The 14057-nt window shown below is 43.4% G+C and overlaps 1 protein-coding gene across 2 annotated transcripts in view; it reads left to right on the forward strand.

The window, feature by feature from the left end:
* Positions 1–14057, forward strand: part of VPS35L (VPS35 endosomal protein sorting factor like) — a 476592-nt gene that overhangs the window by 147321 nt on the left and 315214 nt on the right. For both annotated transcript variants that reach the window (XM_085629064.1, XM_085629063.1), the window contains 2 exons: positions 669–765; positions 8144–8191. In XM_085629064.1, coding sequence (XP_085485190.1) covers positions 669–765; positions 8144–8191 — 145 coding nt within the window. The remainder of the gene's footprint in view (positions 1–668; positions 766–8143; positions 8192–14057) is intronic.

Raw genomic sequence — 14057 nt, forward strand, 5'->3', positions numbered from 1 at the left:
AACCCTCCTTGTCTACAGATGTTGAGATCGGCTAAAAGGCTCACGGTGTCTACCGAAATAAGTGTAAATAAGTGTAAAATTACAGCCTTCAGCTCATTTGCAACCTTCTACCTTACAATTGGGTAAGATGTCTCTTGTAGAAATACTACCCACACCCTTTAACCAATAAATCCATGTTATTATAACATTTAATGAAAGTACTCATCCCCTTGACATTCCATGCCTGGAATGTATAAGTTTACTTCATTTTGGGAGGGGGCGGGTGAGGGTAGCGTGGTGTCCATATTTGCAATTCTTTTCCCAAAGCCTGCAACTTTCTGTTGGGCAAGAAGGGCGAGGGGCAGCCTCTTGGCAACATCAATCACCCCCACCCTCATTTCCACAGCTCATGCCAACATCACAAAGAACATACAGAATATGCCCATTTGCATCCCTCTAGAGACTAAACATTCTGTATATACGTTATTTGCATAAACACTCAACCACCTTAATGTTGTATTGCACATCACTTACTCCATATTTATGGATATGCCATCCAGATGTATTCAGTGCGTATTTGATTAGAACCCTTATCAAAAGTACAATAAGTGGTGTGATAACATAGTTTTATATAAATATTAATTGGATTTCGCCTGACCTGTTTATTGATGTACTGTTTTACATTTCAGATAATTTCACCCTAGAGAACGTGAACGACACTGCCAAGGAGACCTGTCTGAACTGGTTCTTCAAGATTGCCTCCATCAGAGAGCTGGTTCCTAGATTGTATCCTTTTTCAGATTGATATTTAGATGTTACTATGAAACTATGAATAAAGTGTGGGCCAGACAATATTTTTTATAAATTAGTAAATATATGCACCTAAACACATATAATCAATAACTGAACTTTATAAAATGTTTTATTTCAACAAGTTTTCTAATGATTTTAATTGTAATTTCTGAGCTGCACACGCAAACTAATCTTCAATGCAATGAGTATGATGGCAAATTGATCCTAACTGATTGGGTTGAGCACTTCACCAGGGTTTACAGCCAAAATGTCGACTGTGAAGAGGTTAGTCATACACTGAAATGTAATGCAAGAAATAAGGCACCAGGTGCAGACAGAGTACCAGCGGATCTCTGTCTGGAGAAGTTTGATATGTGGCCACCTTTTACATACAAATGTTTTGAGAAGGGTTCCTATCGAAGGACCTCTGAAATTATGGCATACGCCAACATAGTACCCATATTTTGAAAAAAAAGCAATAGAGAAGACCCCCGATGCTACTGACTGTTTCTTTGACACTACATGTACAATCCTGAGTAGGATCCTGCTGGATAGGCTGGAGGCATGGGTGGTAGACTTAGGATGCTTCTCTGATATCCAATATGGGTTCTGACAGTGCCTACATTTGATCATATCCAAATACACTCTGGTAAAGAGTGGCACTCTGCATTTAGGTTTTATGGACATAAACTCAACTTTCTATGGGTATAGACTCCTCTCTAGTAAATTTTCTGGCTCAGATGCACAAGGCTGTTACCGGGTGAATAAGGTATGAACCAAATGGAGAACTCCCTGATCCAATTGATATGAAATGTGCAGTAAGGCAAGGATGTGTATTGGCTCCTTTCTTATTCTGCTTCTACATCAACAACCTGGAGAAATAGCTTAATATGGAGGAGGTAGATGAGATAATCCGATGGTGGGCTCTAGGAAACTGCCTGCCCTACTCTACACAGGCGATTGTGTCTTGATATCAAGAACGGGGGTAGGTCTTCAAAAATTATTAAATAGATTTTTCCTTTACATGAGTGACTTGGGCTTAAAAACGAACACTACAAAATGTGCATGTTCTGGTCGTAGGTAAGCCCTGTTCAGTCCTGAAACCCCAATATATTAATGGAGATAAACTTCTTTGTTTTGAACTTCTGCTATCTTGGGGTATCGTTTTATCAAAAAGGCACATGGACTCGTCTGATGAAGACTAGGAAGGTGCGGTTTTCTCAGACCACTGAGGTCTTGTTTGGATTTGCTAGCAAATTGGGCTCAAAACCTATGGATGTTAAGATTAATATCTGTACCGCACAATGTTCCGCTACGGTCAAATATGGTGCGGGGGTGTGGGGATAGTCCGACGCAATCATTTTGCAGGTTGCTTAGAATCTGTTTTTGAGAAGGCCCCTGTCGGTGACGAACGGTCTTCTGATATCTCTTCATCATATGGAGCTAGCTATGGTGATTGTGGAGGATTGCATTAAATTATCTCCCCATGTGATTTGGAGAGCAATTTGGGCCAAAAAAGAAACTGTTCTCAACCGGGCTATAATTAATGATTGTATGCACCAAGACAATGCAATGAGTATCACCTAGTTGAGCTACGTTAAGGAGCAACGCATTATGCTAGGGAGAGCGGATTGCTATCAGGATCCTCAGACAATAGCCTCCATCACTAAAAACCAATTAGCACAAGATTTTTTGTCTGTCTGCAAACAACAAAGGCAATTCCAGGAGATCAGAAACCACTTGTTACTACTGATTCCAAAGAACCTTACCTAAAATATCAATTTTCTTATTCACAGCGTTTTTATTTGATTAGATTTAGGTTTGGTATAGCCTATCTCCTGGTTTCACTTGAACAATGTCCCTGTGAGTCAACGTCCAGCCAGTCAATGTTATATATTTGATCTTTTTTTGTAAATTGTATATTTTACCGAGGAAACGTTTTACTATACCCTTGCTGCAGACACTGAATATTAGAAGGTGCAGACCTGCTCTGTTTTATTTACAGCTTTTACAGTCCGAATACAGTTGTCTGATGGTCTATAAATGTATTTCTGTTGCTGTTCGCTTAAGGAATATTGTAAGGAAGTAAAATATTAACTGGGGGCATGTGGTGTAAATTTTTTAACTCTTGATTATGTGCATTTTGCTGAAGGCATTTTTATGATATTCATGTTTATATTTGCACAAGATACTTTTTTGCATCATTTTGCGCACAGCACTTTAAGAGACTGGTGTTTACATTTAGCTTACAGTATGACTAAGGCAAATGGACCCACCTTCATGTAGATTATATATACCTATATTTGGATATTTGCAAGACGCGGCGAGAAACGTCTTTGAACCAGCACCACTGGCGGTTAGGAAGCACGCCAGTACAAATCGCCACAGCGAGAGAGGAAAGGAGACACGCGTGCCCCCCGTGCAAGCTGCAATCGAAAAAACTCGCGGAATCTGTTTGGAGTGAAGGAGCCGCAAACTCGTAGCGGGAAGCCGGAGATCGGAGGATCACGGAAACCGCGGTGAGTAATTGCGGCCAAACTCTTAAATAAAGGGAGGGACCAGAGGCAGCCACGGGAGTCGGACTGGGGGAAAAAGAAAGAGTATACACGTAAACCCGAAGCTGTGAACTCAGCCCCGGGGGAGAAGAAAGGAGAACGCCCCAGCAGGAGAAATAGGCACCGGTAATTAAAATGAGTGATGAGGAATGTGCAGTAAGGGAGCAAGAAGCTCTGAAAATCTTTGAGGAGAATGCTCTACCGACACAAAATATGAGGGGAGCAGCGGCACCCAAAGTGAGCAGCGACATAGCTAGACAATTACAGGAATATGAAAAACTGAAGAAAAGGGAGATCTCACGGTGGTGGGAAGTGGCATCCCTGCAACAGTATCTACAGGTGGGACGGGTGCCCCGTGGACTGCGCATAATCACCCCGACGTATGAAAATCCTCAGGTAGAAATGCTCAGTGAATGGGCGGACAACAGTGCAGCCAGCTCAAGCAATATGATTCGTATTTTAGTGAAATATGCGGAAAAAGAGCGTCTGGAAGTGGTCACTAAATTAAAGGAATTAAACGATATCTTGGAGAAAAACGATGATAAGGCCAAAGTGAGTAAGTTTAAAAGTGATTTAAAAAGAAGGCTGGAAAAGTACGAAAGGCGTATCAAAGATAGGAAAGCCACGAAATTCTTGAGAGATCGTATAGATTACGAATCAGGACGGATCTATACACTCGCCATAAAATTCGACCTGGAGAGGCGACAGAAGATCCACAGTGGCCAAGTAGACCATCAGGACAATGTGCAAAGTGAAGTCAGCTCAGACACTGGCTCTGAACAAGAACCAGAGGAGCAGAGTAATAGAGGGGTGAGAGATGTGAGATTGGCTGTAACTGAGGAATTCCGTTTTATGCTTTTGGAACAACAGACAGACCATCGCATGGGAAAAGGACGCGGGAGAGGAAAAGGCCAAGGAAGAGGAAACAAAGAAGAGGAGGCGAGGGATATAGGAGGTGTACAAGATTGGCAAGCAAAAAGATCGCTGCGTTCCAATACGAGGAAACAAAACAAGAAGTAATGGACAATACAACGGTTATCAATTTGAGTAATATGGAGCTAACGGAAGACGAAGAATCGATTCTAAAATTAGGTATGTCCTTCTGTAGTAGAAATGAATACAATTACCCTAATAACAGAATGGACCTATATCGCTTCATTAGAAAGCTCAAATTGTCGAAAATGCATCTGAACCAACGCAATGCCAATCGAGCACCACAGGAGAGAGCACTAGAACCCTCTAATGATGAAGCCTCCCTGAATATAAATGACATACCCACCTTGACGGATATAATCTCACTGGCTAGTGAGGATAGCTCACCAGGAAATGAGGAACAATCAATGCTGTTTACTGTAGGGATGAATAAAGAGGATCATACTCCATTTGAACCACCATCTAGATTTTTACCCCAATCTATAAGAGACCATCTCAATATTTTTGGGAAAAATGTAACCAAGGATATGAAACAACTATATGTTGTGGTAAACCAAAAGAAAAAGAAAATGTGTCCAAAAAAAACACTTTTCCACAAGACAGTGAACAAACTCCAGATAGAAGATGGAGTATTGATTAAACCCTCGGATAAAGGAGGGAACATTGTCTTATGGGGCAGGGAACTGTACAAAAAAGAGGCCCTCAATCAATTGAACAATAATAACTGTTACATCCGAATTAATATGAAGGAATATGAAAAAATGAAAGAACTATTCTTCATAAGGCTGGATGTGTGGAAGGATAAAGGTTTATTGAGCTGGGATGAATATAAGTTTATCAAAAGAGAGAAACCAACGATCCTGGTGTTTTATATGCTCCCCAAGGTGCACAAGAGTCTCACCAGTCCACCAGGAAGACCAATTATTTCATCTTGTGGGAGCTTATTTGAAAACGCATCACGCTATATAGATTACTTTTTAAATCCAATTGTAAAATCATTGTCTTCATATATTAAAGACTCAACGGATTTTTGAAGGTGTATCTTTGACATACAATGGGATGCAGAAACCATGTTGTTATTAACATTTGACATTGCAACATTGTACACCAGTATAAGACACACAGATGGTTTGAAGGCAACTGAATATTTCTTAAATAGAAGACCAATTCGACTCCTGGAACATAACAAAATGATTTTGGAATTAATGGAATGGTGTTTAACAAAGAACATTTTTTTGTTTAATGAGGAACTCTTCCAGCAGGAACAAGGGACTGCGATGGGCACCTGTTTCGCCCCCAGTTATGCGAATGTACATCTTGGCTGGTGGGAGGAACAGGTGCTTAGAGGCAGTCCACTGGAACACTGGTCGGAACACATATTACTGTGGGTCAGATTTATCGATGACGTCTTCGTGCTGTGGCAGGGCACGGAGACAGATGTAGAATTATTCATCAAAGACCTCAACCAAAATTCAATCAATTTAGAGTTTGTAGGTCACCACAGTAAAGTTACTATAGACTTTTTGGATATCCGGGTCAAACCGGTAGGAGGGAAGCTGGAGACCTCAGTGTTCCGTAAGGCCACTGCCGGAAATACAGTGCTCCATGCGGGAAGTGCCCATCCATCTGCATTAATTAGGAGCATCCCCTTTGGGGAGTTCTTTAGAGTGAGGAGAGCATGCAGTAATCAGGAGGAGTATGACAAAATTGAGAGTGAGATGACCTGTAGGTTCATCCAAAGAGGTTACTCCCCAACTGTAATAAAGGGGGCCTCATTGAAGGCAAGGAACCTAGTCAGACAGAAAATTCAGTTTGAACCCTCGAGAACTAAACAAAGGAAGAGGCTTAGAGAGGAGAATAAAAATCAAGTCAATTCTAGATTCATAACAACGTTCAATGAAAAACATAAAGAAATAAGATCTATTTTAAATAAACATTGGCATCTAGTAAGGAATGATCCTGTGTTAGGTCCCAAAATGAAGAAACACCCTGACATTACCTATAAAAGATCAAAATCATTGAAAGACTTGGTTGTAAGGAGCGAATATCAGGAAGTGAAAGGGCGAGTTACCACCTGGTTACATCAGAAACCAGGTTTTAAAAAATGCCCAAAATGCAAAGCGTGCCAGCATGGCGTAAATTGCACTGACTTGAAAACATTTTTTAATAAAACCATAGTTATTAAGAGCTTTTTGACCTGTAAATCTAGTTTTGTTGTTTACTTGTTACGATGCCCCTGTCCGAGAATATATATATGGAGTACAACCCTTCCTGTATATAAACGAATTCTACAGCATAGGAGGGCAATCGTAAACCAAGACAGAACATATCCCATAGCTCGACACTTTGAGACCCATCATCAGAGTAACCCGGTATTCTTACAATATTCCTGTATAGCTGAAGTCCCGAAGAAAAAGAGGGGAGGGGACAGGGAAAAGGAATTAAGGAGATTGGAAACATATTTTATCCTAGAATTCAATTATAAAGAACCACAGGGGTTAAATGTGGATGAGGATCTCTATACTTGTCTGTCTTGAAATACTCAGAGGAATAGAGAGTAGGAAACTGCACACATGATAAACCATTGATGATATGGTTTTTCTTGCCCTTTTTGTTTTTAATGGTGAATATTTATCAATGTACAGGTGAATTCGACATAATCAACCGCTCTGCTGAAAAAAGTACCTTACCTTTTGGTCTTAATATTTGCAAATATGTATGTGCATGTGGTAATAGTCCCTATTTTGTTTTATTTAAGTGTGTTGGGTTGAAGGAAGTAAATGGGCATTTTATTTGATAATTGCCTAAGTTTACATAAGCACTTGCACTTTAAATCTCTCATGATATTTATAATTAGGAGAAATTGTTTTGTTTATTTAACTTTTTCTACAGAATGTATAAAAAAATGTTTTTTGGTTTTGTCTTAATAGTAGAAAACCTTAATATGCTATATATATCAATTATTTGTACATAGTAGAATGGGGATCTTTCGCGTAATTTGCACAATAAGCACTAGCACTTTAAATTGCCAAGTTTTGTACCAAAATGAAAAAGGCACTTGCCGAATATGACCGCTAAGAACGAATAACATTTGCACTTGCACTTTGTGGACATATCCGACCATAATTAACTATTAAGAATATATGCAAGGAAAGGTAAAAATTCCTGTTGTATAAAGAATAGTTTTAAGTATTGGGTCATTGAAAAATACCCCTTCTCTCCTTTTTTTCACCCTTCCTTTTTTTAATATATAGCGAAGTAATATACTCTAATATGATTGTGGAGAAAATATTAAGGGAGGAGAGGAAAATATATATAATGTCCAATAAAAAACATGTGAAAGAAATAAGAATTAACATGTTAAGAAATGGCGGCCAAAATGCAAAAAGTGTAATATGTTGAGTCCCTCTTTGATGTCGTTCACCTATTGATGTGTATTTTATTGACAAAAAAATGGCGCACAAACATCGTGGACAAGGCAGCGTGAGTCTGCTTAAACGCGTAGATGTTACACCTCGTTCATCAGAATAAAGACCGAGTGCCCAGATTTGACCTTGGAGTGCTGGATGTCTATTTCATAAAAGAAATGTACCTATATTTGGATATATATATATATATATATATATATATATATATATATATATATATATATATATATATAATGGTTGAGTTTAACCGAAATAAAGGTTATTGAATGAATGAATGTTAACTGCAATTGAAGAATTCATTTACTGTTATTAAATCAGCAATGAAAGGTCATTTGCAATATTTCCATCTACCATACATTAGAATGCACCTAGATTTAATATTTTTATGCTACTTAGACTTCCAGGATCTTGTACTGTTTGAAATGCATTTATCCTTAACTGTTTTCCTTCATTCAGTTACGTAGAAGCAGCAATACTGAAATGCAACAAATTTCTGTCTACAGGGTAAGATTTGACACTTGTGTAGTTAAGCTGATAACTAGACTGGTTCTTTGTATTGCCGCTCCCTAATGTTAACAGCTATTCTGGAGCGGATATATTGTGAAAGCGGGTCCCACAAATAGTTAATGTAACCCCATCTGTCAAACTGTTCCTCGTTGTACCAATAGGAGAATTGGTGTGGTGGAAATGTATGCTATATTGTGACAATGTATTTCCTTTCAGCATGCAGAGGGCAGGATGACATGATAGGACAGTAGAAGGACTGTGGAAAATATGAAGGATTCTGGCTTCCCACCCTTCACTTGGACTTTAACTCACCAGCACTGTCCTAGACAAAACACTCTCTCCCTATACCACACGTTTGTTGTTGCATCAAAAGTATTAGTGGGCGGTCTTCATTGTTGTCTCCGTATATCATTCAGCCATATTACTTAGTTTTACTTTTATTGAGTGCTGACAATGTGTCTAAAATCGAAGGCCTTGTCGTGTAAAAATTGTAATATACATATTTTTAATATTTATTTCCACATTAATTTACAACCCTGTTTTTCTGGGCATCTTTTTCATTACTCATATTCATGTTTTTTGGTTCCCTCAACAAAAAATCTACTTGCATAAAAAATGTACACTATGCTGATGTGTGGTATTGAATACATCAAGTTAACACTCTCAGAATATTGTTTGCAATGCGCCTATATTAGCGAAACTGTTGAAAATGAGAAGTGCATTCTAAGTTGAATTGTTCATGCAACTCTTAATCATTATCGCAAATATAGTCACATTTTCAAATGTTAAAAAACAAACACAACACCACCTCCCAAACACAGACAGAGTTTTCCACACTCTCACTCTGGGGTGTCCATGGACAAGGCATCTCCTTGTCCCAACAGCCTCTATGGGCATCACCTTGTTCCCATTTTTCTTGAGTGGTAGTGGAATAATAGGTTTCTTTTGTAAACTCTTTTTATTCACAATGGGGATTTTCTTCTTTTTCAATTTGCTTTTCACCTTGCTTCTCAGTTACTTCTTGTACCTGTTAAGTTGGTTGTTGCCATCGGTGGTTTGGTTTGTGGAGCGTCTGTCTGCCAAGTCTGAACGTTGTATCCAACCTACTCTTCTGATGCCTCTCTTCCACTTTCTGTTAACTGATTGATTGCAAATTTGTCCATACCCAGCTCCAGCATTTGAGAGCCTTCTACACCCACCCTATCATCATAAATGTGTTATCTTCTGAGGAGGTGACTGGGTCATGTCCCTGGGTTTGCAGCTTTTAGGATACTGGAAATAGGGTCACTTCATCCATTTTGGCCCCAGTTCTGCATTGAGTACAAGGGGATTATAGCTCCTGCATTCACAACGGGCAAATTTAGAAGTGATGTTTGCTGCTCCAGAGATAAGTCCAGACTCTTCCGGAGAGAGAAATTCGGATAGGTCCAAAGTGAGCACTCCGCCACATTCTAACTTTTCCTGCCCTCCCAACACATCTGTTAGGAGCATATTTCCAGTCAAGGATAAGATCAGGAAGTCACATGCAGTTTGGTTCCAGTGGAAGATCGCCGCATACTTCTCTTGTAGGAGATTTCCGTGATAGTCATAATCCTGTGAATAGTCCCGCCCATGTGCGTGGACCCCGGAGCACTTTATTAGATATATCTTCTAAAGTTGTCATCTTCTGCCTTTCTTCAGGAAGGCCTGTATGGACCCTTAAGAGATAAAAAGACAATAATGCAGCCTAAGAAATTAGGCTACACTGGCCATTACTTCATCTTGAAGTGAAAAAGATAGCCAGTTTAACTTTAAGTTTAGTAATTTACTGAGTTTTACACATAGAAAACTCTCCTTCACAAAACTCCTTTTTCATCATAGTGATGAAAGGAATGGATAGAGAAGCCCCCATAGGCTGTCATTATGTGTCTGGAAATGGGTACCGTGCCTTTAAGAGTCTCCAGAGACCCCCGGTATCCCATGAGGCACAGCCAGAGGCATTTACTTTCAGTTCTTTTTTCCGCCTCCTGCTAGCAGGACCCTGGAGCATTGAGCTCCACCTTTTGTGGTATTTCATAAAAATTTGTGATTATTTCTTGACTTTAGCAGTTTCACTCGACGTCTTTGGCCTTTAGCTAACTACTGCTGTAGTTTTTTGGCAGTATTTCTGCTGTTTTCTTGTCAAAATGCCATCTCTATTTGACAAGTACCCTGAATGCGGTAGGAAGAAGGCCAAGTCGGATTCCCACAGGGTTTGTATCCTGTGTTTGCCTGTGTCCCACGTTCCTGACGCCTGTGCCATTTGCAAGACCTTCTCCAGGCACACCCTGCGTGACAGGGAGAAGATTCGGCTCCAAGGCATGGAGTGAAGGAGACGGAAGGCAGCTTCTTCAGCCTCTGGGAAAGGAGAGGGTAAGTCCTCTACCAAGTTCCATGCTTCGACCTCTGGGGGGCTCCCCAGTGGAAAAATGGCAGAAAAACGACACCGTTCCTGGTCGACGGTGAGGACGGCGACGACGACTTCGAGAGCAGGTATGACTACGATATGCTCTCCGTCGACCCAGGGCTCTGGGTCGAAGCGACGTCGACGATCAATGTCGAGGAGAAGAACGGCAAGATCACCGTTGAGGGGTTCCTCCCCATTTGACGTCGACACATCGAACATCGCCGTCGAGACATCATCAATGTCGATCTGGGACTCACAAGCGGCGGTCGCCGCCGAAGCGTTGTCTCCGATCACCATCGACGTCAACGCGAAGATCGACGTCAAGGAGGCAATCTTCTACAAGAAAGTTGACATCGAGGAGAGAATCCAGGAGAAGGTCGACGTCGATACCGGCGTTCGCCGTCTAAGTCCCGTTCCGGTTCTCGCTCAGTGGTGAGCCTATCGTCGTCGACGTTGAGCAGTGGATCAATGTCGAGGGGGACTGTTGGAGCATCCAGGGTCCATTCCTCATGGGCCACTCGTAAAAGGTGGTTGGTCTTGTCTCCCAATTCTGAGTATTCACGTACCGACTCATCAACTAGGTCTCCTCCTGCTCCGCTTCCACCGGTGGTCCCACCAAGAATACCACAGCCACCACCAAGTCCTCCTCCTCCAACACCGCCTCCAGCTACTCCTCCTCCGCTTCCACCAGCGATTCCTCCACCACCACTGCCTCCTCCTCAGCCTCAACCTGGGCCCATGGCTCCTCAGCCCACACGCCCTGTGGAACCTCGACGGCCAAGAACACGGTCTCGTTCGAGACATCGGTCACATAGATGCCACCGGTCTTCCACAAGATCACGTCATCGCCATTATGAGAGGTCTCGGTCCTGGCATACAAGGGATACATCTTCCACGAGTACAGGGAGGTACTCTCCTTACTCTCACGGACTCTCCCCCGCAAAGGGTGTCACCGGTTGATGACATTTCTACCTTTCAGATGGTTCCGGTCAGAGGGGCTACGAAACTCCGCATTCCCCTGTCTACCCCTGTGCAGCCGACCTCTGTGATATTTGAGACCCTGCAGAAGAGACAGACATGGCGTCTGTTGGTGCCGGGTCTGGAGGAACCAGCTATGGAACTGTTCCTAACGCGGTCTTCTATAAAGTCTGCACCCTCGAGGTTGCAGAAGAAGTATCGTCCGCCTGATTCGGATCTTGCCTTCCTCCGGCTGGACCCCGCTCCGGACTCTGTGATAGTGGTGGCTGCACGGAAACAGCATGCTATGGCTCCGACTTCCACGGTGCCATCGGATAAAGAGAGCCGTAAGCTGGATTCAGTGGGCGGAAAGGCTTGTAACACCGCGGCGACTTCCATGAAGGCAGTGAGCTCTACAGCCTTGCTGGGCCGTTACGATAGATCATTGTGGGAGTCCCTTAAGCAATTTGTGGATCTCATACCCAGGGACAAGAGGGAAGACTTCCAGGAGATTGTGAATGAGGGGCTGATGGTTTCTAACCAAGTCATCAGCGCTGCAGCGGAAACTTCACTTCTTGCAACCCACGGGTATTGCCATGGTATCACTCTACGACGTCATGCTTGGCTTCGTCTCACATAACTGAAGCCTGAGGCGCAGCAGCGAATCTCCAATCTCCCGTTCTCTGGCACAACGCTCTTTGGTTCCCACGCGGACAACGATATGGCCCGCATGAAGACCGAAATGGAGACGTTGAAGGCTGTAGGTTTGGAGAAACCTAAAGAACAACGTAAGACCTTCCGTCCTTTCCTGAGGCGTTATTCCTCTGAGGTTCCAACGGTCTGAGGATCGTCAGTCCAACCAACAGCAGCAGTTCCAGCGCTCCTTTCAGCCGTTTCAAAAACGACAACAGTGAGGAAGATGTAACCAGCAGTCTGGACAAGGGAACAAGGCTCCTGCTGGTCCGAAGCCCTGAAGGGTTTCTTCCCCCTCGTCCGTTGTCCACTCCGGTGGGGGTGGGGGGGGGGGGGGGGAGTATTCAAGATCATCTGGCAGAGTGGCAGAGAATAACTGGGGAAAATTGGGTGCTGAATATCGTTCGCAGTGGATACTCGATACGTTTTATAAGCCCTCCTCTATCAATCCCTCCAACTCGATCAAGATACGTGCTGCGTGAGTTGCAGAAGGAGGCCAACACCCTCCTAGAGAAAAGGGCGGTAGAACCTGTCCCTCTAAATCAGAAAGGAACAGGGCTGTATTCATGGTTTTTTCTAGTTCGCAAGAAAGGCAAGAACAAGTTCAGACCCATTCTCGTCTTACGACAAGCCAACAAATGGGTTCGAAGAGAAAATTTTTGAATGTTGTCCTTGCATCAGATCTACCCTCAACTTCATCAGGGAGACTGGCTATGCGCAATAGATCTGCAGGACGCGTACTTTCATTGCCCATAGCGAGGAAACATCGCAAGTTCCTGCGTTTCACAGTGGGCAACAACCATTATCAATACTCCGTGGTGCCCTTCGGCCTGAAGTCAGAACCTCTGACTTTTTCCAAATGTATGGCAGTGGTGGCTGCGCATCTGAGGAGGAACAAAATATTCGTCTATCCATATCTGGACGATTGGTTGATCAAGGCAGCTACGTTTCAGGAAGCGCAACTGCATTTCAATCTGACTTCCAATCTCTTACTTCGTTTGGGACTTCACATCAACCTCTGTCTGTCTCAACTCCTGTTTAGTGTCTTCAGTAGCTAGGAGCTACTATCAACACACGCACGGCAAGCGTGTGTCCTTCGTAGGAGAGACGCTTATCGATTCTTCGGAAGGCTCAAGCTGTTATGATCATGCCCGCACCAACGGTGTGGAAAGTATCTTTTCTCCTTGGTTCGATGGCATCATGCATCTTCCTCACTCCGAATGCACGCCTCCATATGAGACCCCTGGTGGAATGTCTGGGGGATCAGTGGGACCAGACACTGGGGGACTGGAAAGACAGGATTCAACTGTCGCAACAGGCTCGTCAGTCCATCCGATGGTGGTGTTCTCCAAGCAATCTCCTCCAGGGGATTCCCTTCCACAAGGAGATACCCTCACAAACAGTAGTAATGGATGCTGGATGGGCCTGGGGGTACAGTGCTGGATGGGCCTGGGGGTACAGTGCTGGATGGGCCTGGGGGTACAGTGCTGGATGGGCCTGGCGGTACAGTGCTGGATGGGCCTGGCGGTACAGTGCTGGATGGGCCTGGCGGTACAGTGCTGGATGGGCCTGGCGGTACAGTGCTGGATGGGCCTGGCGGTACAGTGCTGGATGGGCCTGGCGGTACAGTGCTGGATGGGCCTGGCGGTACAGTGCTGGATGGGCCTGGCGGTACAGTGCTGGATGGGCCTGGCGGTACCGTGCTGGATGGGCCCGGGGGTACAGTGCTGGATGGGCCCGGGGGTACAGTGCTGGATGGGCCCGGGGGTACAGTGCTGGATGGGCCCG

Source organism: Triturus cristatus, chromosome 10 (genome assembly GCF_964204655.1).
Source record: "Triturus cristatus chromosome 10, aTriCri1.1, whole genome shotgun sequence".
NCBI lineage: Eukaryota > Metazoa > Chordata > Amphibia > Caudata > Salamandridae > Triturus > Triturus cristatus.